This window comes from Eleginops maclovinus, chromosome 2, assembly GCF_036324505.1.
Source record: "Eleginops maclovinus isolate JMC-PN-2008 ecotype Puerto Natales chromosome 2, JC_Emac_rtc_rv5, whole genome shotgun sequence".
In the NCBI taxonomy this organism is placed as follows: Eukaryota; Metazoa; Chordata; class Actinopteri; order Perciformes; family Eleginopidae; genus Eleginops; species Eleginops maclovinus.
Window position 1 is genome coordinate 21,058,528 of NC_086350.1, and position 23,560 is coordinate 21,082,087.

The following is a 23,560-nucleotide window of genomic DNA, read 5'->3' on the forward strand; positions in this document are numbered from 1 at the left end:
GTGAGCACTGCCCTTTTGGATACAAAGGTTGAGTTAATAAAAAGAGGATCCGTGCTTATGGTCAACATTTCCCAAAACCAGAGGCTGTTATAGTATGAGATGTATTCTTATTCTGAACTTGTGTGACGTGTTACCCTCACGTTATGGGTTTACTTGAAAAGAGTTTACTGCACAGATTTAACGTTGCATTCCTATAACATTGTTGGACTCACAAAGCACAGCGCCTACGTTAACCACAATGCAAGCCAAACGCCAACAGTTTGGTCTGAGATTTAGGTTTGTTATGTTGTTGCTAAATTTGCAACCATCCCTGGGATTTATGACTGCAATGTATGAACACAAAAAGGGAAAAAGGAACAGAGAAGAGACATGGTTCCTGGTGAATTCTGAGATCAGTCAGAGGCTCTTTGAAGCGGAAAAATAACTGTGATAGGAAAAACACTCTAATGGCCGAGTACCTGTGAATAAAGCCAGACTGAAAATGATTTAACACACCTTCTGAGTGCTGATCCAATGCCTTGGATACCCACTTTTACATGACAGTGATAAGTGTATGCCTCAGTGTGGTTATAACGGAGTACAAAACAAAGAGCACCCATCATTTATTCTTGTGCTGCACAGGGAGGAGAATGATACATTTAAGTAGAGATTGTTACCAAATGAATGCCCCTTATATGTTTCCATCATTTACTAAATGATTCTGCTTCTGGAAAACTGTATTTCCCTCATTATGTTGCAGTACATTCAAGTTTAAATGACAAAAATACAAAGCAACTAATTAGGACTAGAGTGAAAAGCAGTTGGCCAAGCAAGCCACTAGAGAACTGAACCGGTGCCAGCGCACCCACACACGCTGGCATGGAGCGACTTCATGCCAAACTGAAGATGAGACAGGGAATTTTCATGTTTTCAATCAGATAACCCTATGTTAAAAAGAACAAAGATAACCGAAAAGGCGGAGTTGAATATGCCATCATCCTCTCACACTAATTAAAATTAACCATGGTCCGAGGAGTAGTCCCTGAGCGATTCCTGACAGATGTTCAGCCATGCACATCCTACTGTCAGAGGACTTTCGTGAAGGTGTAGCTAATAAATATCAAGACACTTAAACATTGCGGTATTAACTTTGTTGACACTGTCTCGATTCTCAAAAACACTATTAATGTTGAATTATACAGGGACTGGGACAAATGTAGATCTCACTGTTCTGATTAAATAAAACATAAATGTGCTTACTGAATCACAATACATCTCACTTTATATTGTAATCATGATGTGATGATACATATTGCATTGCGAAAATTCTCACAAATGCATAACCCTAGGTGAAGGTATGTTACACTGAAAAAATATTTCAAAACAAAGATAACTAGTTAAAAAAGGCTTACAGTATTGCGATAGACATTGACAACACGGTATCCTGAGGCATATCAAAAAAGCTTGCCAGTGCATTTAAAATATTTCACAAACGCTGGATGGTTTCGAAGTGTAACAAATTACTTGACTGAAGTTTCCCTTTTGAATCAAAATCCTTGTCACGACATTAAAAAGGAAACTGGCTAATCAAATTCACAAATAACAACAGTGAAAAAGTGACCATAATGTCACAAACAATGGAAAGTCTGAATGATAAAAATGTCACAGAGGTGACATTCCTTGGTGGTAGGGATGCTGTCATCTTTTCTTTTGGCTCCAACCCATTAGGGAAGCCAATAAGCGCTCTTTCTGTCTGATCCAGCTGGCTGCAGAGCACTATTACAGGGAAACAGTTTGGACTTTGACCTTGCAGCCTGCAGAGAGCTGGGAACAACTTATGCACTCCTCTGCCTCCCATCAATGAGATCCAGGAAGGAACCAGACAGGCTGCTTAATATTCAGCCTTACCCCCGCTGTTAGAGAGTTATGGCGCTCTAATAATGTGCATTCCAGCACTTGCAAGATTTCCCCAGTCTGAGCTCAGGTGTTGCGCAGCCTGTGATTGGTGTTTGTTGTTCTCCAGGGGAAAACATATAGGGGACTAACACTTTTTTCCCCCCATCAACTTTCTTTTACCATTACATGTTTCTCCCTCCTGCTGTTTCAACAAATGAGCTCACTGTTTTTACAATGGTTAGCACTTGAGGTACACATTCACTTCAGCACGCAATAGAGTGGTGCAGGGATGACATATTTTTGCAGGCCGACCCGGAAGTAAGCTGTGCATGGGTTCCCTCGACAAAAAAGGAATGCGATTTCTCCAGAGGATTTTGAAATATTGTAAAAAATAAGATATATTTAAAACAAACCTGTTTGATAAATGCACGTTTTGTTCAGCCGGATAATCTCCACGTCTACCTTTTATGTTTTCCGAATCATAAATCTAAATCGCCAGACGCAAAATGCTAACTATGCTATAAACGAACTACAGACGAGTACAGCAGGGTCCCACAACTTAAACTTCACGCTTGACTTTCAAAAATACATATTCAAAAATTGTACAAGTTGAAGCGTTTGTTTTAAGAGTTTGAAAGAGAGCAGGTACTTGCTTTCAAGCAGAACAGGGGCAAACAAACTTGGGGGGGAAAAAAGTGTTAGTCCCCTATATTTTTAAGTGTTCAGCGTAATAACGTACAACTATTCAGCCACTTGTTAACAACCATCGTTTTTCAGACACGTAAACTCTTCAAATATCAGCAGTGAGGTCACTGCTGACGTATTTAATGTCATAGAACAAAACGTGATCCATATCTTACATTTTTGTCAACCACAGACCTTATTTCGAGCTATTTTTCAAAAAAAGACATGAGAACCGGAAGTGGTAAAATGCTAACTCACTTCCGGGTTTTAGGACTCGTTCCTGCACCACTCTATGTGCAAAGCCCAAGTGGTTTGAATATTTGCCTATGGATAACAACAAAACAAAGATTCAGAACCGTTCAAATGAAAAAAAATGTGAAAATTGGAGTTCACACAGAGACAGAGAAACCCGACAGCATGGATTGTGTCAATATAAAGCCAACACCTCAGTTTACATAGAACCCCCAAGGCAATTGGTCCAACGTAAGTGCAGACAAGGTTTCATCTAAACTGACAGAAAATCAGAAAAGGAAATACAATGCATAAAACTGTGGCACAGGATAAATCTCTTATGATGTAGACAACACAAACTATAGAAAGACACAGTTACTTACACCATTGAAGCACTAATTTGACCAAACTAGGACATGAAAAGCAATGTAAAGAAACAGGATTGTCATGTGAGCCATAAAACAGCACTTTTCCCACTGAAGTGTCTCCTGCACTTCTCTGATGTGAGAGACAACCATTGAACACATCTCATAACTGTGATTGTTCATGGCTAAACATGATCCGAGAGCAACAGCAGCACACAACACTTTGAAGAGGACACAGAGCTTAAGAGAAAGAAGGGAAAAAAAGCCAAAAACCCTTCCAGCAAAAGCACTTCAAGCCCCCCCCATTACCTAAAAAGAAAAATCACACCCACCACATAATCCACTACCTGCCTTCCAGAACATATGCAGAAGTGTGATTCATCAAGGTATTCCTGGATAGCGCAGAGAACTAGAAGTGAGAGATAAACAGCCTACGAGTGATTAAAACTGCAAAGCCTTCAGTCTGCCTAAGTAGCTCGGTGTCCTCGACGATGGGAGATTATCGTGCGCTTGGCTTGGGGGAATGTGAGACTGTCAGAAAGCAGTTAGAGAACAGCCAGCTGGTCTAGCCACATCATCCCGGGTGAAGCAGCATTTCTATCACCGTGGAGCAGATGAGCTCTACAAACTCCTCCTGGGGCGACACGTAGAACACTTTGCACGCTAAGAATGCGGCTTCTGCTCTGAGATCAGCCTTTCTGACCAGAATGACTGCGAGTCACTGATCATTCGTTGACTTTGGATGAACCCCCAGGGATCTCACATGGAAACTAGTTTTATGTTTACTAGCAGAGGACACAGTCATACTTTGTATCATTTTAAACAAAAAAAGTTCAGGTTTGTAAATGAAATAGTGTCGAGAAGAGCTGGTGGGGAAAATAAGGCTAAGGAGAAGAAGGGTCTATTTTCAAGGGCAGAATGAATAACACACTTGAGTGGACCATGGAGAGGGGAAAGAGGTCTTTGTGTAGCGACAGTTACGGCTGTGGTGACAATAAAAGTCTCTCTGTCCTGGGTTAGAGCTGTTTAACCTTTTGATCTGCTTCCTTCTTAATGTGGTCTTTGAATCTTGAAGGGTCTTGTTCAAGCCAGAAAACAGATTCACACAAGCAGGGAAACTTTAAGCTCAGGACTGAAGCTTGCTAGAGGAGGAATTTACTTAGTACAACATGTAGTTTACATTCCTGACATTGTTGTCTGTAAATAAAGTCATTTACATGAGAAAGAGGCTTTTAAAAGTGAGACAACATCAAGGCAATGTGATTATTACTGAACAAATGTGTCAACGGGGTGAAAAAAAAGTGAAAAATGTTTGTAGCATCATCTTCTTGATCTCTCCCTTTCATATTTGAACTATACGTCGAATGATTTCAATCGAATAACAACTTTGTCAACTATGTGAGTCACTCATAAGAGATATCAGTGAGTAATCAGTTTCACAGGGAAGTTGAGCATTTTTACAGGAAAAAAAGATGGAAATTGTGCAATAACAGTCTCTGATTCATTCATCATTTTTTGACAACAAATGCTGACGCACTGTTGAACAGTACACAACGTTCTGGGAAAAGTTGTTCTCGGTCAACGCTTTGTAATTAACTTTCTTAAATGTACAATCTTATTATTTTTGCCATGAAGCATGTGCATCTGCATCTCTGACTCTCAACCCTATTATTTGCAGCCTCTAAACCCAACAAAGAACAACTCTATAACTTAAAGTGCTTTATGCCACTGCCAGTTGGAATAGTTAGGGAGCCTACTTCCAAAACAGAGTGTCCTGGAACGCCTCCACCCCCATAAATCCATGTGTCAAAACAGCGGGGTTCTCGCCAACACAGCGCCAAATGTTTACAACGATCAGACCAAGACTTTCGCGTGGACGGAGAGAGGAGGTTATAACGGTCGCTAAGCGGGTGTAAAGTTAATGCCACCATGGCACTTGGCACCACATCACTGTGCCCGGAGTCGGTGGAAGAGCTGCAGGCAACCACGCAGAGTGGAAAAAACTTCCAGAAAGCACCATGCTGCTGGACCCTGGCTACTCATACACCTTTCAGCCGCAGGCTCAAACCAAACACAATCACACGCATCCATTTTCAGCTCTGACAAATCACCGTTTCTGACGTCGTATGGATTAGGAACAATAACCTGCGACACACGCCGACGCTTGGGTCGATATTTATATCTGTTTCCAGCTTTTTTCGACGCGGTCCACCGCACAGGCAGCCACATACAATGAATAAGTTTGAACCCACACAGCGACCGTCAAGTTACAAAGTGGCGAACTGCGTACAGTATGTGTCTTTTTAAAAAGGCTGAAGATGTTTTATAGCAGTTAAATACATATATTACTCCATTAAATCACTCTGTTGAATGCAACTTCACCTTAAGTTAAGTGCAGCTCCGGGAAATCCGTGCAGCAACTTGCTCGCTCGCGACGTATGGCTGTTGCTCAACTTGTAGAGAGCCAGATACCCAGCTGCGCCACCGCTGTCAAGCTGCCTGCTATTACAGATACAACCTCCGGTTGGCAGTTTCAAATTAAATTGACAGAAAGCCGTCGCAACTGGCGCCTTTTTCCTGAATAACAACTTAAAAACTCGATGTAATATTGAAACAAACAAAAAGAATAAATACTTTGAAATGCATCAATACTAAACTAAATGTTTTGAAATGTATTTTTTCCACTTGGTAATGTTTATTTTCACCTCACGCTAGCACAAGCTTTTATTTCTTTAGACAAAATATGGCAAGTTCCGGTACTTGAAGTGAAGTAGATAACCGTATACAAACCGTTATTTAAAGGTATTCTGATATTATTACACCTATTTACTTACCATTTATATATATTATACTTAATTGTAGTTCTTTCTTTTTTATTACCACTTTTCCCTTTCTTTCACTGCTGATGTGATGCAACCTTCCTGTACTTTACTTGTAAACAATACATCTCAAATGTCATCCCACTTCTTTATACAGAAAGAATGGGCACTTTCTAGTTTACTTGGCTAAATGTCATGGCTTTGGCTCAGTACATGAAGGCACACCTTATCTGAATGGGAGAAAAGGGACAATGTTTTCCTATCACTATATATGCCTCTTTCCACCAGCGTCTGCACCATATTATGGATTCATATCATGCTGTCTTTGTAATCTCAAGCCCTTAATCATCACTGAACCATCATAAAGTCTTCCTTTAATTTCCGTTTGGGCCCACCAGATTGTTATCCAGCCACTGCTGGCATGCCTTTCCTCAGACTTGTAATTCCCAGGCATTTTAAAGAAGTGAGGAAATCAATTATCACTGAATAATTCTGCTCTGTAAGCGAAAAACTTCACTGGCACAGAAAACATTACTACTTTCCAAGAAAAGGACAAGGTTTCCACTTATAATTTTGTAATTTCATGTGTGAGAAAAGACATTGTTACAATGTTAAATTAAGAACAGGGAATATGTTATGGGTTATGTCTTTGACTGACAGTTTTCCTGTTATTTTTTAAAAGGAAGAATTATTTTGATTCTCTATATGTCGTTTTAATTAATCATAGTTATTATTCTTTCAGTCATTTTTAATGTTTATTTCCCCCTCTGATGCGTGGCCCTTGTTCTTAGCGCTTTTGTGATTTTAACTTCTAATTTATATCTTAAATACAGTAATAATCCAAGATTAAGAATTACAATTTTATTCCCATGACCTAGGAATATTTAGTCTATTTTTTGATATAACAATTCAGAAACAAGAGCAGTGTCATCTCATTCCATTATATTGGAGAAGACGCAAACAACTTCATGGACAATATCTCCAACAATGGGCTACTCACAACAGAACAATATAAATGTATGAAGATCACTACAGGTAAGAGCAGCAAAACATTTGAGGGTGAACTGTCCTTTAAAATTAAAAAGGCCTCATGTGAAGCTTTGGCGACCCCTAGTGGGGGTCGGGTCTGTACTGTCTGTTCTTTAAGAAAACCCTCTATAGGAATTCATACTGGTCATATCAAGTTAGTGAATGTTGCTCTGATCATTTTCACTCATGTGACAGAAGAGAGAGGAGGGAGAGGTGGATCGTCATGCTGAATCAGCACACTGCACTCTCTTCCCAAGGAAACCCAACACCGGAGGCCGCTGAGACCAATCCCAAGAATGCCAAACACTCCGCAATACATATTCTTACAATTTTGTGGGTTCCCAGCATGGCAGTATGATATAAACAGTTGCAGATTTCAACATGATGCTATGACATCTCATAACTCTCTCAGGGGCGCTGGCCTTCTTGTTTTTATCTTTAAAAAGGGAAGGCAACTTGCTGTGATTGCTTCACTCTCAACTCTTTTAATCTTCCTAATTCCACCGCTGAACGTGGCTGTGGCAAACTTTTCTGACAAGCTGAATTGATTAGTCTGTCTGAAATGGCTTAGAGGCCACCAATAGATGAAGGAATAATGTAATTCCAATGAATGACGTGGATTATTAACTTCAGAGAGATTATGTGCCTGTGGATAACCCATCAACACTAAATAAAATGCTGAACCAAATTCCATTAGAAGTGTATCACTGCAGAGGGGGAAGTCAGCCAAAATATGAAAGTTTGTCATGACCTTATGATGATTTTTTAGAAAGAAATTGACATATCAGTTATGAATTTATTCAAACATAAAAATGTAAACATATGCAGTAAATATCCAGAATACACATTTGATTGTAAGTGTTCACATTTGACAAACATTTAAAACTGCAGACCACTGAGGATGGGTAATCCAGAGGAGCCTTCTTGCTGACAATAATTATGAACATTTCTTGAGATTAATTTAAACGGGCAAAAGATACTGCTTTAAATTTGGACACATGCTGTGTAGCAACCCTTTTCACATCTTTGTCTTTAAGAACAGTGCCATCTGCTGTTACAGAGGTAGAGGGGAGGGACACACACGTGAAGAGTGATCCTCATTACAACTCACTGCAATGCAGTATAAAAAAACACCTGCGTGTTGCTCAACTCAGCAGCAATAGCATTCATTTTTAGGACTAAATCAGCCAAGTTTAGTCACTTCTTTCTGGTCAAATCAGCCCCTAAATATAAGGCTACATTTTCATTGGTAAGTCTCCTTGTGATCATACATCAGAACTAATTCATAAACAAAAAACAGATGAAATGTGATGATGACAGGGGACCTAACACGGTCTATGGAAACAAAAACAAATAAAAGCAGAGATCTGTGATGTTTTTTTGTAACCAACATACTTATATTAGATCCATCTGTATTGTAACGTTTGACGGAACATTACAAAAGTCACATTTAGTGGTGTTGCTATTAAAGTTAAGTCATACCTGTCTAATGGCTATTGCCCGTTCCATCTAGCGTCATCGCTGTAGTAAACAATACTGTGTATTCACATTTACTTTTCTGCTCCTTTGATGGCATTTTATGTTGGTACCAGAGTTAACACAACTTAGCCCCCACAACGCTGGGTCCTTGTTGTGCTGCAGCTCGAACATGCATTAAGTTACAGATTGCAGCATTAAAGGAAACTGGAATACCCAAGGCACTGGTGGCTGATGTCATGATGTCATAAAACTCTGTCACCATGACCGTACCCCGGAGGCCTGAAATGATAATTGCAGCAGCTGCTCTGGTGAGCCACAGAATCCCGTCCTCTCAGTGACAATCATCTACAGCTTCAGATGGTGCAAAATAACAAGGCTCAACAACTGCATAGAAATGTCCTGACTGACTTAAAATCCCTTCTTTTTTTACACCACTACTGTAGGCGCTTTGATGCCACCATATTATGTTGGCCCCGTTTTAATGAATAGGGCCAATGTGCTACTTCATCAAACCTCCACTTCTTTAATATACAGTTCCTGATAAAAACATTGTTGTATAATTGTTATTATAAATGCGTCTCTGTTAGTTGGAATGTCTCGTGAATGCAATGTGATCCATCTTTATCCATCTCTCAGTGCTTTGAGGTGAGGGTCAGGGTGGAGGAGACGCGGAAGATCTGAGGCAGCATGTTGCTTAACTGGTAGAACATCTCCTCTGATATACTCTGTGAGAAAGAGACACACAAAGTCAGGGTTAGCGAGCAACAAGGGACAATATAAAAGCAAAATATTTATCTGCATTATTCCATAATCCAATGGAAAAATCCCATTGCTTTTTGTCAGTGCGATGCTAACATCCAGGTCAGCCTACAATAACTATTGTGCCCATGACAACAAAAATACATCTGGACTGTTTGTGTACAGTCAAGTGTTAACAGCCCCTTTAGTTCAGTGCCCTTCAGTTCAACATCAGAGGGTCTTTTCCCCCCTGAGGGAAAGTACTCAATACGGCGAAATGATGCAAGCTCGGGCAGCTGTGATTTAAAGCGGGGAACATGACTTTGTCCCTAAGCATCGCCACCTGTCATATAAGAATGTTAAGTATTATACTTTAAGCATTCACGCATCATTCATCCACATCCAGACAGAGAAACAGGGCGTATATTTAGCAGCCGTATCTCTTTAAAGCACAGAAAACAATGCTGTTTCAGAGGTGCTATTTTGAAAGTTGTCTGAGCATGTAGCTGACAGGAAGCCAATACAGTCAGGGTCCTTTGATGCTGCTGGTTTTATCATCTTAACCTGTCAACATGAGATAGTGCTTTAAGCTGTGCTGCCTTCCCGCGAACCACAAAAGCTATAGGCATACAACATCCAGATAAGCTCAAATAAAAATAACAGCTTAGCTTCATCCAGCTCTGCGTCACAATTACTTAGAAAATATGACAGAACGCCTAGCTTCAAAGCTGATGCTGTATGTTTGTATATTTACTTTTACATAAAGTTAGAGCTGGATATCCAAGGCAGTCCCACATTATGCCTCAGTGTTGGGAAGCTACACGCTAATACCATTTCCTATCACACAACTATACGGATAAGTCTCCAAGCTTTCTTTTCTGGCAGAAGTGTACACACTGGTCAAGAGAACCTAAAGCTGCATAATCTCTGATTAATGGCGTGCTTTTCAAACAGTCCGTCTTCTCTGCCTGCATTCAAAGCTACGTACTGCAAGCCAAGGTGTGCCTTTGTGATTATGTGTACAAGCGAGGCATTGATTATACATTTCTGTTGAATTAACAGAGATCTGCTGACAAAGCATTACTCAAAGCATGATTGTTTGTTTTACTTAGCTAAGAGCTGACAAACCAAAATGACATATATCATGTTCTGCTCTTACTTGGGCACTAGAAACTGGACGGTGCGTGATATTCCTCCATCCCATGAGGCCATTTCCATCATGAAGCCTGCAAATGAAAGCAGATTTAAAGTCATTCACATAAATCTATCTGAAGTGTATTCTAGTGCTGGGTTATGCCACAATCTCACAATAACAGTATGAAATATGATACATGTTTATTTGAAATAATGACTATGTCCTACTTATAATGTACTGCAAAATATATGCCTGGTGCATAGTCTTTCATCCATGCTGCTAGTTTGAATGCAATTACTTGTGAAATGAGAATTGGTATTTGCTGTAACCTTTTGGCTTATTGTGCACTGCATCCTAGGTTATTTAATTTTTTCCAAAAGTTCAACCTTATACAGCACTCATACATATATATATATATATATATATATATATATATATATACTGTATATGAACAATACTGTCAGTGAACACTGGTACATTTCCTCAAAGATGAATTTCAGCTCAAAAAAAGCTCCCTTGCTCTTTGACTTTGAGGGAATGAAAACAAGACCTGATGTTTTAAAAGAAGAGCAAAAGGCTTCACAGATCTCTGCTATCGGATGTCAGCTTGGAATTTAAAATAAATCTTCAGTAAAAATAACTAACCTTTGACACATTTGAAAACCAGCTCTGCTCTCTTAAGACACCACGGAATGGTCATCTCCTGCAGGGATATGAAAATAGGAAGGAGAAAAAGAAACAATGTTCAAGATCATAAAAGGCTAAGGAATTTATCTTGATTACATTGGAGATTAATATGTTTACAGTTAAAATTGTGTTACATGATTGACCCAACTAGACAGATTCTAGCGCAGGATTGCAACAGTGTATATACTGTATTACATATTAACTGGGTCAAAAGTCTGCTGTCAGGTGATTTTATTTAAACTCAACATGTTTAAGTGCAGGCACAGCTTCTGCACGCTTGTTTCCAGGCTGCTGGCTGCAAACAGTGACCTCAGCAGGAAGTCATCTTTGCAGCATGCTCCGATCACAGCGTCAGAAATCAGAATCACAACAGATTATTTATCAGGGGGGAAATTGTTGGTTTTTTCATATTTTTATATAAAAAAATATATAAATTAAACATAAAAAATAAGAGTGTGCAACAAAGACATACAATAAAATACAGGCATTTTTGGACAGAAAAATAAGAAGTGAAGGTAAAATGTTCAACATACTTTCAAAATAAAACATTGAACATTTCTAACATGATTATTACAATACATAAAGTGGTGTACTCACTTTAATAGGATATTAATGCTGAATTGACGCCACACAAAGCCTTTCTCCCACTTACAAATGTGTTGCACAAATTCTGAGTCAACAAACTGGGCAATGGCAGGGGTGTCATCGAGGCCCAGGCTAAGAACTGTGTTTACTGTGTTACCCAATTACCACTTTGCCCTCAAGATAAACTGAGCTAAAAAAAGACCCTATACTATCCCAACAATGGTATAGTATAGAGTCAAGTTTCATGAATCAATTTAAAGGCGTTGTTATATGCACAATAACTATAACAATAGTTAAAAAGCATAAATAAGTCAACTATATACATTCAGAAGACAGTAAAATTGAATTCAAATTGTACAGTGCAATACAATACTGCTTATTGTAGTGCACTGTACTTGTGCTTATAAGTCTTATAGTCTGTTTCTTATTATAACTGAGGTAGGAACAAGTTATGTTGTTGCTCACTTGAGGATGTCTCAGTCTTTGCCAAGCAACTGAGGCAAGGAGAGGTATTGTTTTCAACTAGAAAAATTCACATAAACACATTTTGTAACAGTCACTGTTTGGAAACTGGAAATCTTATATGGTTGGCATGATATTCAATTTCCTCTCTATACACTTTTAATCATGTATTTCAGCATAATTACGCAATTCTCCGTTCCTTTTTTCACAAAATGCTCAGGGGAAAGAGAAAAACATCTAAAAATATAAGACGAAGAGGCACAGCTCTGTTGTCTTTTGAATTGATTTGTCCAAACAGGCACACATCTGCACAAAATGGCAAACCAGAATAAAAAATAAGATGACACAGGAAGAAGTTTTGGAAAGTAGAACCAGAAGCTATCAATTATAGCTCATCTGGTTCCTGAGGCTTCAAAAGTTAGAAGGCTTTGGTTATTCAAACAAAGACTCTTGATTAGACATGAGAAGATAAATTGCACTGGGCATGTTGTGGCATGATGGCACCACAGATTCTAAATGAGAGTTTACTTTCCCTCTAAAGAACTTCTCAGATTATCATGTTTAAATGTTTCAAAAATGTCAAATTCCATCGATTTCCAGCATATTTTCATTCCCCTTCCAATTGAGAAGTATAAGAGAAAAATCTGACTTATTGTGTAGAGGTGTTTACCAAATGTCTTCTTGGTTTGGACATCACTGCTTAACCCTCCAGTTTTTAAACCTGGGAAATGTTAACTTTTTACCACCAGTCCCTGACAAGCCGGACCACAGCTGAGGATGCAGCGAGCGCATTAACAAACAGGATGAAAAGGAAGAAAAGAGGACTTTGCCAACAGTAACAGCCACAAAAATGTGTGTAACTCATCTTCCCAACCACAAATATCTAACGCTGCTGCTTATGTTAAACATAGCAGAACAAGATCAAAGCAGATAGAAGTATGATAATATGGTTAAAGTGTAGGCTACTACGGGGAAACCTGCAAGAGTAAGGTATAATTTAAATATTTTGAACCAAAATAAATCTCAACCTCTCCTTTCAGCCTTCTGTCTCATTCACATATGAAAAAACATATTACTATAAAGTGAGAAATGTTTGTCTGTGATAGCCACTATCCCCCGACTCACCCAATGTCATGTTAAAGAAGCCACTATCAGCCCTATTATGCTTTTTGGGGTTTCCCTTTCCTGTAGTGTGTTGAATACATTTTTGTGCATGTAAATGGTCTGCAAAGGCTAAAATCCCTGAGTTCCCCCCAGATGGGGTTGCTCTCACACACATTCCCCCCTCTGCCTGAAACGCCTTGATTAGATTCCTTTGTTTACTTGGTTATACTTGCACTTCCATTGGCTAGCGTTACAATACATTGTACAAGATAGGCTAAGGAACGGGACATATCGAAAGTACAATACAGTCGGCCAGCCAACCAATCAGAGCAGACTGGACTGGTTTCAGACAGAGGGTGAAAAGAGGTGCTGCAGCACAGGCAGTAGGAGTTTTTTGAACATTAAAGCATGAACACATGTCACATTAGAGGCACAACATACAATTATGAACTTGAAAATGAGCATAATATGGCCCAATCAAGAATTGTTTTCAATTTGGGTTTTATTATTCCCTTGAGGTATCTTATGACTTCATTTTTTATAATCCCTAATTACTGTGTTTGGAGTCTGCTGGAGAATGTGTGTTACAACACGGTTCACGGTGCTCTCAGCTGCTCTCACCTCTGACATGTCGTGGACCAGCAGCAGAGGGACGGTGACGGTGGTGACGTCGTGTGTGCAGCAGACCTTCAGGATGTTCCTCAGCCCCATGATGGCCGGGTCCCGCGCCGTGATGTTCCCTGAACGCACATTGTCGTCCACACACAGGTGGAAGACAGCATGGACCTCGGACAGGTTGGAGTGCCGCGAGATGTAAAACTCACCTTGAAGAAGGTAGAGTGTAAAATATTAAAGCATACAAAACTAGTGTGGTTAAAAAATATATTCTCCTAAATAATGCGGGATTAATGTATCAGTGATTCTTTGCTCTGTTATTCTGAAAAGGAATCGATGGATATTGATTACCTGGTAAGATGTTGGATGGATTTCTTTCAACATTTTTGCTCTTATCGTCCCCTCCATTCCTTGGTATCTCTGTAAGGATAAACATTGAAATTACAACAAAAATCAGTAGAGCAAAGATTCAATTGATGAATAGAAGTACAGGATCCAGAACCAGTTTTGAGAAAGCATCTGTCTCACCGGCCTTGCCTTTCCCTGTCTTTATCATCTTTGAATGTCTGGTGTGTATTAAATTTGTAACAGAGCAGCCATGAATCTCACCTGGCTGTTCTTTCTGCTTGCTGCTCCGCTGGGCTCTGGCATAAAGCAGCACCTGCTGCACCTCGTCCAGTTGCGCCTCCAGAAAGGGAAAGTGGAAGTCTGTACACTCCTTCGCCACAGTTGCAAATTCTGAAGTTCAAGACAAAGAAAGACGGGGATGAAATGATGCACCAAATAAAGGCAATACAGCCAGGGCTCGTCTTTGTTATCATGTCTCTAAGGGAGCTCCGAAAAAATGACTGATATCCATTCTGAATAGTTCATCAGTGGTCTCTATAAAGGCCAATCAGAAGAGCCAGTCAGGTGACACATCAATTAATAGAATGCCATTCTCATTTGCTTGCTTTTTCCCCAGCTGTTTAGTTAACGTTGAAAGAATCACAGCTGGACACATGCGAACGCACACTTGCTGAGAACGACAGTAATCCCTGGCACTGTAGAGCTCAATGTCAGAGCAATGTGCCACTTAAACCTGGGCCTTCTATGGTACCGACTCAGGGAAATGCACTGGAAAGGGAGAAGATCCTCCCACACTCTGACATGCTGAGTTGACTATGACGTAAAACGACGGTTCATGATGAAACTCGGAAATGGATATAGACTGAGGGTAGTAGAATTGTTCTGTCCACTGCCTGATCAATATTTTCCAAGAGCAACGAATGTATCTGGCAAGACATCACTAATATAATACATTAAAAACCGTATTAAGGACATATTATATATGATAATATATAATCACTGATTTAAACAAATTGAAGAAAATGTGCATTCCATGCTTGCCAACCTTAATAATTTTCCTGCCCTGGGAAAGTAAGAAAGTTTAGCAGACATACAAACATAGAAACACAAAACTGTTGTTGCCCAGCGCTGAGAAAGGGCTTCTTTTTGTCCCTGTAATCAGATCAGCCGATGCGTCTTCTTGTGATTAGTGAAGGCCACAGAAAATTCTAATCAGAGCACCATATGATGCACCTCTAAAAGAATAAAATGTCTGTTATTTAAATAAATAAGTAGAGGTGAAAGAATAGCGTTATCCTCACAGTAAAAGTGAGAAGTAATCAGTAAGTTGTGAGTAGAACCAAAATAATGATAGAATTCACTGATGAAAAAATACAACACTGCTAGGAGACAAATTCCAATCATCCTACATAACATCACAGTCTCTCTGAAGACAAAACATATCCCCCTGACCTCTCTTGATGCCGCTGTAGGAGTTAACCCTGTTGTCCACCAGCAACACCAGACCACAGAGGGAGGAGGAGTAGAGCGACAGGGCCGTCTGCAGACGCCTCAGCTTTGCTCCCCCGCTGCCGTGCCGACGGTGCTTACAGAAGTCGAGCACGTCGGCCCGGACCAGCCGCAGGTTGTGCATCGTCTTCAGCTGGGCCCCTGACCAAAAAAACATATATAGATAATAAATTAACAGGACACATGTTGCACAATAATCAGAAAAGCATTAAACAGTGAACTGTAGTTCAATTCTATGATGCTAAGAGAGCTACGTGTTTTAGGAACGTGGTAACTGAAATCTCAGCTGACACAAAAAACACTACGCTAGAACAGCACCTAAGTGTATGGTGAAGCTCTCCTCCAGCAGAGGCTGCTCCTCGAACATCCGGGCCCCGGAGTCTGCGACCTCCAGCAGCTGGCTGGGCTGCACCTTGATCTCCTCTCTGGGAATTAATCATGCAAACACATCAGTCAAGAAATGTATCAAAAACAGCTGGTCTGGTGTTTGTTCAGGGGAAAAAAAGAAAGTATTTAATCAACAAAAAAAAGTGAAATCAAAATACAGATATTACATTTTCTAAAGTTATTTTCATACTAGGTCTTCACAATTTTGTGAAAAATGTTCACAGTCAGTCATGGGTAGTCATGGGTACAAACATCAAGTATCAGAAAAAACAATGTAAAAAATGTAAACAATGTTTTCTTATTAACTTAACATTAACGTTAATGTTTTCTTAATGTGTGGCACATTCCCTTGGATAAGGCAGTGTGGCAGTTTTACATTTTAATACTTTATATTAGGTGGATTTTCTCATTTAAAAACTGCATTAATGGTGCAGCACTACTTTATTCATCTGTGACAAAGACATTACTTGTGAGATAAGGCTTTTTTAATTAATTTTTTAAGAAAACCCACTCATTTAGCAGCCGTTTTCTGCGGCTACTGCTCAACAACCATTTTGATTTTTATGACAAGCGTTTGGTTATTCAGGATCTAGCATTTTATTTACAATAAATGTAAAATATAAAAATCCAATCTCAATTACTTTATGCTTTCAGCTTAAAAGTGTTGAAGTGTTCAAAGTGCTGATGTCAAAGTTTTAGGCTGCACCCCCGCATAATAACATAATGATATTCATCATTAAGAGACAAAATAAATGCACACTCAGCACTTATTCTGAGGAGCTCTGAGCCTATGGGTCCCGGTGGTATTTGTGTTTTGATGGACTATCCAATGCAGAGGAGAGAATGACCAGCACTCTGCAGGACCACATTCCTGATAACCACTATTAAGATTTTCCCCAACTCTTATCTCCATGTCAGTCAAACTGGTGCTGCAGAGCTGAGTGTCAGTCAAACTAAGATGAGTTTTTGACCTCTTCTAATCACTTTAATTTCTATGTAAATGCGTACTTCACAGCAGGCACAGTGTGTGTTGGTTAAGATCTGCTGCAGAAGTGTTAGTTCGTTTAGATTCTTACAAGTTTGAGAATAGATTAAAATGTAAAATTGAACTAAATGTTATTTTACAGCCTAAAGAAATTCTATTTTCTCAGATTTTATGAAGGAGTATTCTTTATATTCCTGAAAATCTGATAAAAACCAATATGATAAAGTTTACAGTATAGCCATATATTGATAGTACCGGTAACCTCTGTGGCATGATGCGTATGTATGGTATCGCTAGGTTTTTGCAAAAACAGTGTCATCTTCCAGCACTATTCACATAGGGGATATTTAAGGCATTTTATTTGGTTAGTTTCATATAGTTTAACATGTTCTTATCGTCACTCAGATCCCTCTTTTAATCAATTTCAGTTTCAAGGATAAATAATAACTTCAAGTAGTTTACATTACTTCAAAGTTGAATCACTAAATCTCCTGTGCGAGCTGACATAAAAGCTTAGGAAGAAACCATTGCATTTACATCTTGCTCTGTCAAAAGCAAAAGCCTTCATGAGAAGAAGAAAATAGTAACTGTGTCATGATTTCGAACATTGCTGTTGATTTTTTCACTTGTGGTTTCGGCGCTTTGAGCACCAGAATAAAAGCATCATCAAGTTCCATTAAAGTGTAGAGAAGGAAGAGATCTCTACGATAGATATCTCTAACCCTGGCCAACTCACTACAAAATAATGTAGATTGACAAAAGGCACTACAGGTAAGGGAAAATGTGTATTTTGAGGCGAACTGTCCCTTTAAGCTGAACTTAAAGCCCACACTCTTAGTGCTGTTAAGAGCCTGCATTTCGACAATGGCACTTCAAACATTGTATTCATTCATTCTTCTATCCACAGTAGCTTTTCATTTTTTTGACTAACCAAAGTCAGGCACTAAGCACCTGACTCAAGAGTAATTATCTTGGATAAACTACTGCTCTACCCCGAGATTTGAAAGAAGAACTGAAAGAGCCTGTTAAGCTGCAGACGGGTGTAAAGTCGATGTGCATACACTAACCATGATCCTGTTAAAAGACGGTCTGTGTTTACACAAACACTTATAACTCACGTGATCTGGCTGCTGTTGTTGGATTTCTGCATATCCTGGTGCAGGCTGATGACCCACTGCTGATACTCGTGCTTCTGAATGCCTGTCACCTGCTTCAGCTCACTGGCCCACTTGTTCTCCAGGACCTGATCAAAGAAGTCGAACACTGAACTTCATGTTTTTGACCCAACAGGCTCGGGTGAATGTGAATTGGAAAATGGAAAAAATGGAAAAGTGTAATGAAATTACACAAAAGTGTAATGAAATGACACTTTTGTTGTGAGATCGAGGTGCACCTGCTTTTTTTTACCTGTTGTGCATCAAAATGTTGAGAGGCCACTGCGTTTACATCATGGTCACTCAATGTATTCCCCAGCTCGTGCATCACTTTGTCCATTTCAGATGCTTGCCTGCCACACACAAACATATTCACAGATTTCAATAGAATAATAAGGAATTCAGAATCAAAATCTTTATCTACAGTGCCTTACAAATATATATACTGTATATTCACCCCATTTGCTATGAAGCCTCTATACCAGGGGTGTTCAAACTGTTTTTCGCTGAGGGTAACATAAAAAAAAAAACATATGAAGTGCTTGGGCCCTCACTAGAGGTGAGGTATACTGCCTCATAAGTTAAATTATAAGTAAGCAAAATCAATCTAATATAGGTAGTTTATGCTTGATACTAGAATATGCTTTAAGAAAGAAAACTGCCTTCATCACAGCTCTCCCTATGGTTTCATTTATTTTTTTATAAAAAGTGTTGGCAGCTCACTCCTAAAACAGCAGCCTCAGATTGCTTATAATAAGGGGCAATATGAAGGGTATATTTCAAACTTGTTATGCAAATAAGTTATTGGGCATTTTAATGATCAACTAATATTTTTTAGAATCAATTCTCAACTTAAATTGACTGATTTTTTTTTTTTAAGTGGGCTTATTAACACATGTATACTGTGTCATATATTTTTATATATATTTAAGAATTAGAATATAAGAAAAGCACAAGTTTCTTGTAAGGGCCATTTCAATTACACTTTTAGAATTTGCAGAGGGCCAATTCGAAATGGACAACGGACCGCAGTAGGCCCTCGGTGCGTAGCTTGGACACCCCTGCTCATGACAAAATCTGGTGCTACCAACTATATTCAAAGGTCCCATAATTATATAATTCTCTAATACCAACCTCTCTTGGAGCTTCTTAAGCTCCATGTCTCTCTCACTGATGAGCTCGGAGATGCTAACAAAGTAGTTGTGCTCCAGGTTGAGGAGGGTATCTGAGGCCGGGGAGTGGATCAGCTCGTGGTAAACATCGGCAAAGTCCTCATCCCAGCTGGGCTCCTCGGGACGAGCATGTTCCAGCGTAGTCTGGAAGCATCAAAGAAAAACAACAGAAACAGTAAATGTTAAAACTGAAAAATCAACTGAATGAATTAAATTAAAACTCAATTTAATTGAAATTGTCATTAGGGGTAATGACATGCTGCACCGGTGTGGCCAGCAATAGTTTCATTTTTTAGGATAAAAAGCAACAAAAACTACATCCTATGTGGCCACAGAAGTTACAAACGAAGGGCATCACATGGTAAATGTTTGGATCTGCTCAATAAACACCCCACCCATAATTAGTAAAGCAGAACGGTATTAGAATGTGAAACTCCTCTATTTATACAGCCTCAGGAATCCTAAGCCCACAAACACGGCGGACACTGGAAAGCTTCCATGTGTATTTCTGTGTGACTGCAGTGAAAAGAAAACGCGTAGCCAGGCCTAAATATCTGAGTGCATTAGATCAGGGGGGGATTTCACAACACGTGCTGAGGCAGCTTTGACTTTATATAAAAGCCTGGTCGAGTGACAGCAGAGTTCAGAGTCCTGAACTTTGAAGGGTCAACACAAGAAATGATTGCCCTTTCGAAAATATAAAATAAGAGACGATCACTCTCTTAGGTGTGAACAAAAAAAACGTTATATTAATTAGAAATTCACTTGTGTAGTCAGAAGACTATTTTGTTTTGATCCATAATTTAAAAGTGATGACCCTACTCTTAAATATGTGCAAGGCGCCGCCACATAATGGATCTCTGGGAAGAACCCATGAATAATCAATTTGCAGACGAACCTTATTATTTCTTTTAAATTGCATTAATGAAGCGTCTCTAAAGCAGGAGCATTCGAGGACACTTCCTAAACATCGCTGCAATACATCAGAAACGTAGAGTAGTGGATATTCGATCAGGATATGTCCATGTCCAGCAGCATCTGAAATTACCACCAAGAATAAAACATGCTGTCCATATTATTAATAGACACACATGTATTTCTTAGAAAATATCTTCCCTGAGTTTTTTAAGCATTTCCTGTCATCACAAACTGAAATGATCGTCCAGGAGGGTAAGTATAGTCAGGTTAAGATACCACATGGAGTGACTCAAGTTATGGTATCTGTGTTATATGATGTTTTTGAAATAGACTGAAACATGTATAGGTAATTGTGGAGTCACACGGGCTCTATGAGGGTGATCTATCTCATGAATTGTGTTTATGGCCTTATTCTCAAATACTGATACAATTTGATATTTTTTAGTGTACAACAGCAACAACATTGTGTAAAGCCAGAGTCAATACACACAAATACCTCTGAAAAAAAGACATCTTTAACAACAGGCAACATGGCCGCAAATGTAAAATAAATCCTAAAAGTTATCAAGACAGTACATGTGTCAATAGCTGCCCATGATTACTGTACATACATTCAAACTGATATAATTGCTAATGGTATAAAAAACAGATGTTTATTTTTTTTTTATGCACACCTCCACATAAGACCTGGTCCATGCGTTGGTAAGCTGGTTTATGTCCACGTCTCCTGTTGTGAGTCTCTGCAGCGCCAGCTCTGCCTCTCTGTCATAATCCAGGATGGTCTCTTTCTCAACGAAGCTGGAAAGGGAGGTTTTTAGATCTGCAGGAAGAGATGCAGCAAAATTGAAAAATGTCTGTCTAAGACAAGTAGCATGCTGCATGATCATTGGCTAGATCCATTCCATTTCAAACTAAAAAAATGCATGCTGACAGTACCAAGTCTTTCCCCAGGGATATTATTTGAATACATTCATTTCAGAAACCAAATCTGATGTTACTTTTTCAAAAGTGTATATTTTGGTGGCCAGACTTGGGGAGGCTGGAGCTGTTTAATAAATAAAGGATATGAAATTAAAAACATACATATGTTTAATATACAGCATTGAAATGTTTACACCAAGAAGTTGAAAGGGGTTTATTGTGACACATTTTGCCACCTGAGGCAACCCTGGTTTTATTAATGGCAGCTTAACCTATCACACAAAAATAATTAATATGTTAAGAACATTTGTGGGATGTGTTGAAGTACCGCATGCCATATGATGACAGTCATTGGCAGTTGTGAATCCTGTTGTTTTCGATAGGTTGATTGATTTTTGTGCATTGCTGATAAACAAGATTAGTGAAAAGGTTGGTGGGGCTAATGATTTGAACTCAGAAAGTATTCTCATATATAGTTATTAGGAGATGTGTTTAAAAGTTTCTTATGTTGCTTTTCATGTGGCTTACATGGATAGAATACAATTATAGATAAATTAAAAAATATTTTTATCTGGTATCATAACAGTAATCAATGTTATCCACAGCGATTTTATGGCTCACTGATTAAGAAGAACTTTTAAAAAATGCCACTTCTTATCCAAAAGATTGCCAACACATGGTACCCCTATATTATATGGCTATTATTTAGATTGGGGTGATGGTTGCAGTAAGGGAATCTGCAAATCCCTGTTAATATCAACTACACCTGTGATCAGCATAAAAACGCAAATACAAAAGTCCTCTGTCAAAATTTCTATAACCAAGAGCATCAATCTCACCTTTTTCTATGTAGCAGGGTATTTTATGTAGCAGCATCAGGCGTCCATGGAGGTCACTGATGTTCTCTTGAACAGGAAACTGCAGAGGCACTTTGAGAACACAATTGTGTTTCCCTGCCCTGAACTCAAACACAAACTCCTTCTCACTAGTAGTGTTGGCTTTGCCTTTGTTCTTCTTCATGGTTGCACAGCTGTGGGTCCATTTTGAGGAACAGGAAGAAGCAGGAAGAGAAGGAAGTTGAAAAGGGAGGGAGAAGGAAGACAATGACAATTAATATTGTCTTTCACAATGAGCACCAAGCTGGGCTGGCATGAGCAAGTTTATTCTGCACCCCCATATATTTTCTGAACCTTAATGCGATGATCGTTGACATCTACCTGGATCCATCTTTTCAATATATATCTACGTGGAATAGGACTGGACACATGTTTATTTAATAGTCATCAAGTTTGTAAATATTCACTAAGTTTTCTTTAATTTCTTGAATGAGAATGCCCCTGTATGTTTAGGAATGAACATTTTATGACATTTATGAATACCTTGTTTGACTGTAAGTGGCAAAGGACAAGTGCTTTAAAGTTTTTAAAAGCAATGTGTTTAATGCATAATTATTGACAGCTACCTTGTTGTTGTTAGTGTAGCTCTATGCTAGCTAGCAGTGTAGCTAGCTTTTAGGTACGAAGCTATAAAAGAGGCAGTTTTTCGCGGACATGTCTAGCTGAGCAGTGCTGTTTGCTTTGTTTTGGTGAAAATGTACATCTTATATTAGGGATATTTACCTGGGAATGAATGAATATGATGTTTCCTACTGCAGAGACGGAGGCTCTCCTGTTTGGTTTAGTCAGCTGACAGCTCTGGTGTAACGGCAGCGGTGTGACAGAAAGAGCACTTTCGTGACATCAGCCGCATGGTCTCAGTTGTCTATGTTTTTATTTATTATATATCAGCACCACTATTGTTTGTAATAGAAAGCTTAGTCATTTGGCCAATAAAATGTTTGATGAGGTTGTTTTCTTTCACGTACAAAGCAGCTTTATAGAGCCACGAATCTGATGATCCTTAAACTTAATTTACCACAGTGTTTCTCCTTTGACGTTGCTTCCCCCTGCTGGAAAAACATGAAACTGACAGTATTGTCTTGGTCGAAGAAAAAGAGATACTGTGGAAGTATATGAACATTATTATTACAATCTCAAATAATAACAAATAATTCGTAAAATCCTGATCATCTTATTAGTACTGTCATTTTGTTTCACATAGCCATAGACAAGACTTCAACTGAAGTAGTTTAAAAATAATTAATTTCACTGAATCCATGTTTGCCCAATCAGCTTATTTGAATCAATGACGTTAGATTCTATAAGGCTTCTTTTGATTTTCCTTTTTTTATGTATTTATATATTCTTTTTTGTTGTATTCATTAGAACAAAAAATATATATATATATATATATAAATATATATATATATTATGTAAATATCATAATACAAAATATTAAATTACATACAAAACAATAAAG

The 23,560-nt window shown here is 38.8% G+C and overlaps 2 protein-coding genes across 2 annotated transcripts in view; both read right to left on the minus strand.

Annotated features, from left to right (window-relative positions):
* Positions 1 to 5,636, minus strand: part of zgc:77158 (solute carrier family 45 member 3) — a 31,577-nt gene extending 25,941 nt beyond the window's left edge. Inside the window, exon 1 of the mRNA XM_063911155.1 lies at positions 5,538 to 5,636. The gene's annotated coding sequence lies outside the window, so the exon portion shown is untranslated. The remainder of the gene's footprint in view (positions 1 to 5,537) is intronic.
* Positions 5,637 to 7,785: 2,149 nt separating this feature from the next.
* Positions 7,786 to 23,057, minus strand: ferry3 (FERRY endosomal RAB5 effector complex subunit 3). The gene is made up of 14 exons (XM_063902176.1): positions 22,822 to 23,057; positions 22,042 to 22,232; positions 20,956 to 21,101; positions 19,326 to 19,507; positions 18,445 to 18,544; positions 18,156 to 18,280; positions 15,984 to 16,090; positions 15,609 to 15,806; positions 14,418 to 14,546; positions 14,160 to 14,228; positions 13,815 to 14,017; positions 11,001 to 11,058; positions 10,379 to 10,446; positions 7,786 to 9,207 (listed from the first exon to the last, which is right to left on the minus strand). The coding sequence occupies exons 2-14, from the start codon at positions 22,220 to 22,222 to the stop codon at positions 9,115 to 9,117; spliced, it is 1,659 nt and encodes a 552-aa protein (XP_063758246.1). The 5' UTR covers positions 22,223 to 22,232; positions 22,822 to 23,057; the 3' UTR covers positions 7,786 to 9,114.
* Between the last annotated feature and the right edge of the window lie 503 nt (positions 23,058 to 23,560).

What these genes read in the sequence shown, in the direction of transcription:
- ferry3 (XM_063902176.1), bottom strand. Translation starts at nt 22,222, where the DNA reads ATGAAGAAGAACAAAGGCAAAGCCAACACTACTAGTGAGAAGGAGTTT. An exon ending in GGACCAGGTCTTATGTGGAG is followed by an intron (nt 19,508 to 20,955) that starts GTGTGCATAAAA and finishes TGATGCTTCCAG; the next exon opens with ACTACGCTGGAACATGCTCG. An exon ending in CTACAGCGGCATCAAGAGAG is followed by an intron (nt 14,547 to 15,608) that starts GTCAGGGGGATA and finishes CTTGAACTTCAG; the next exon opens with AATTTGCAACTGTGGCGAAG.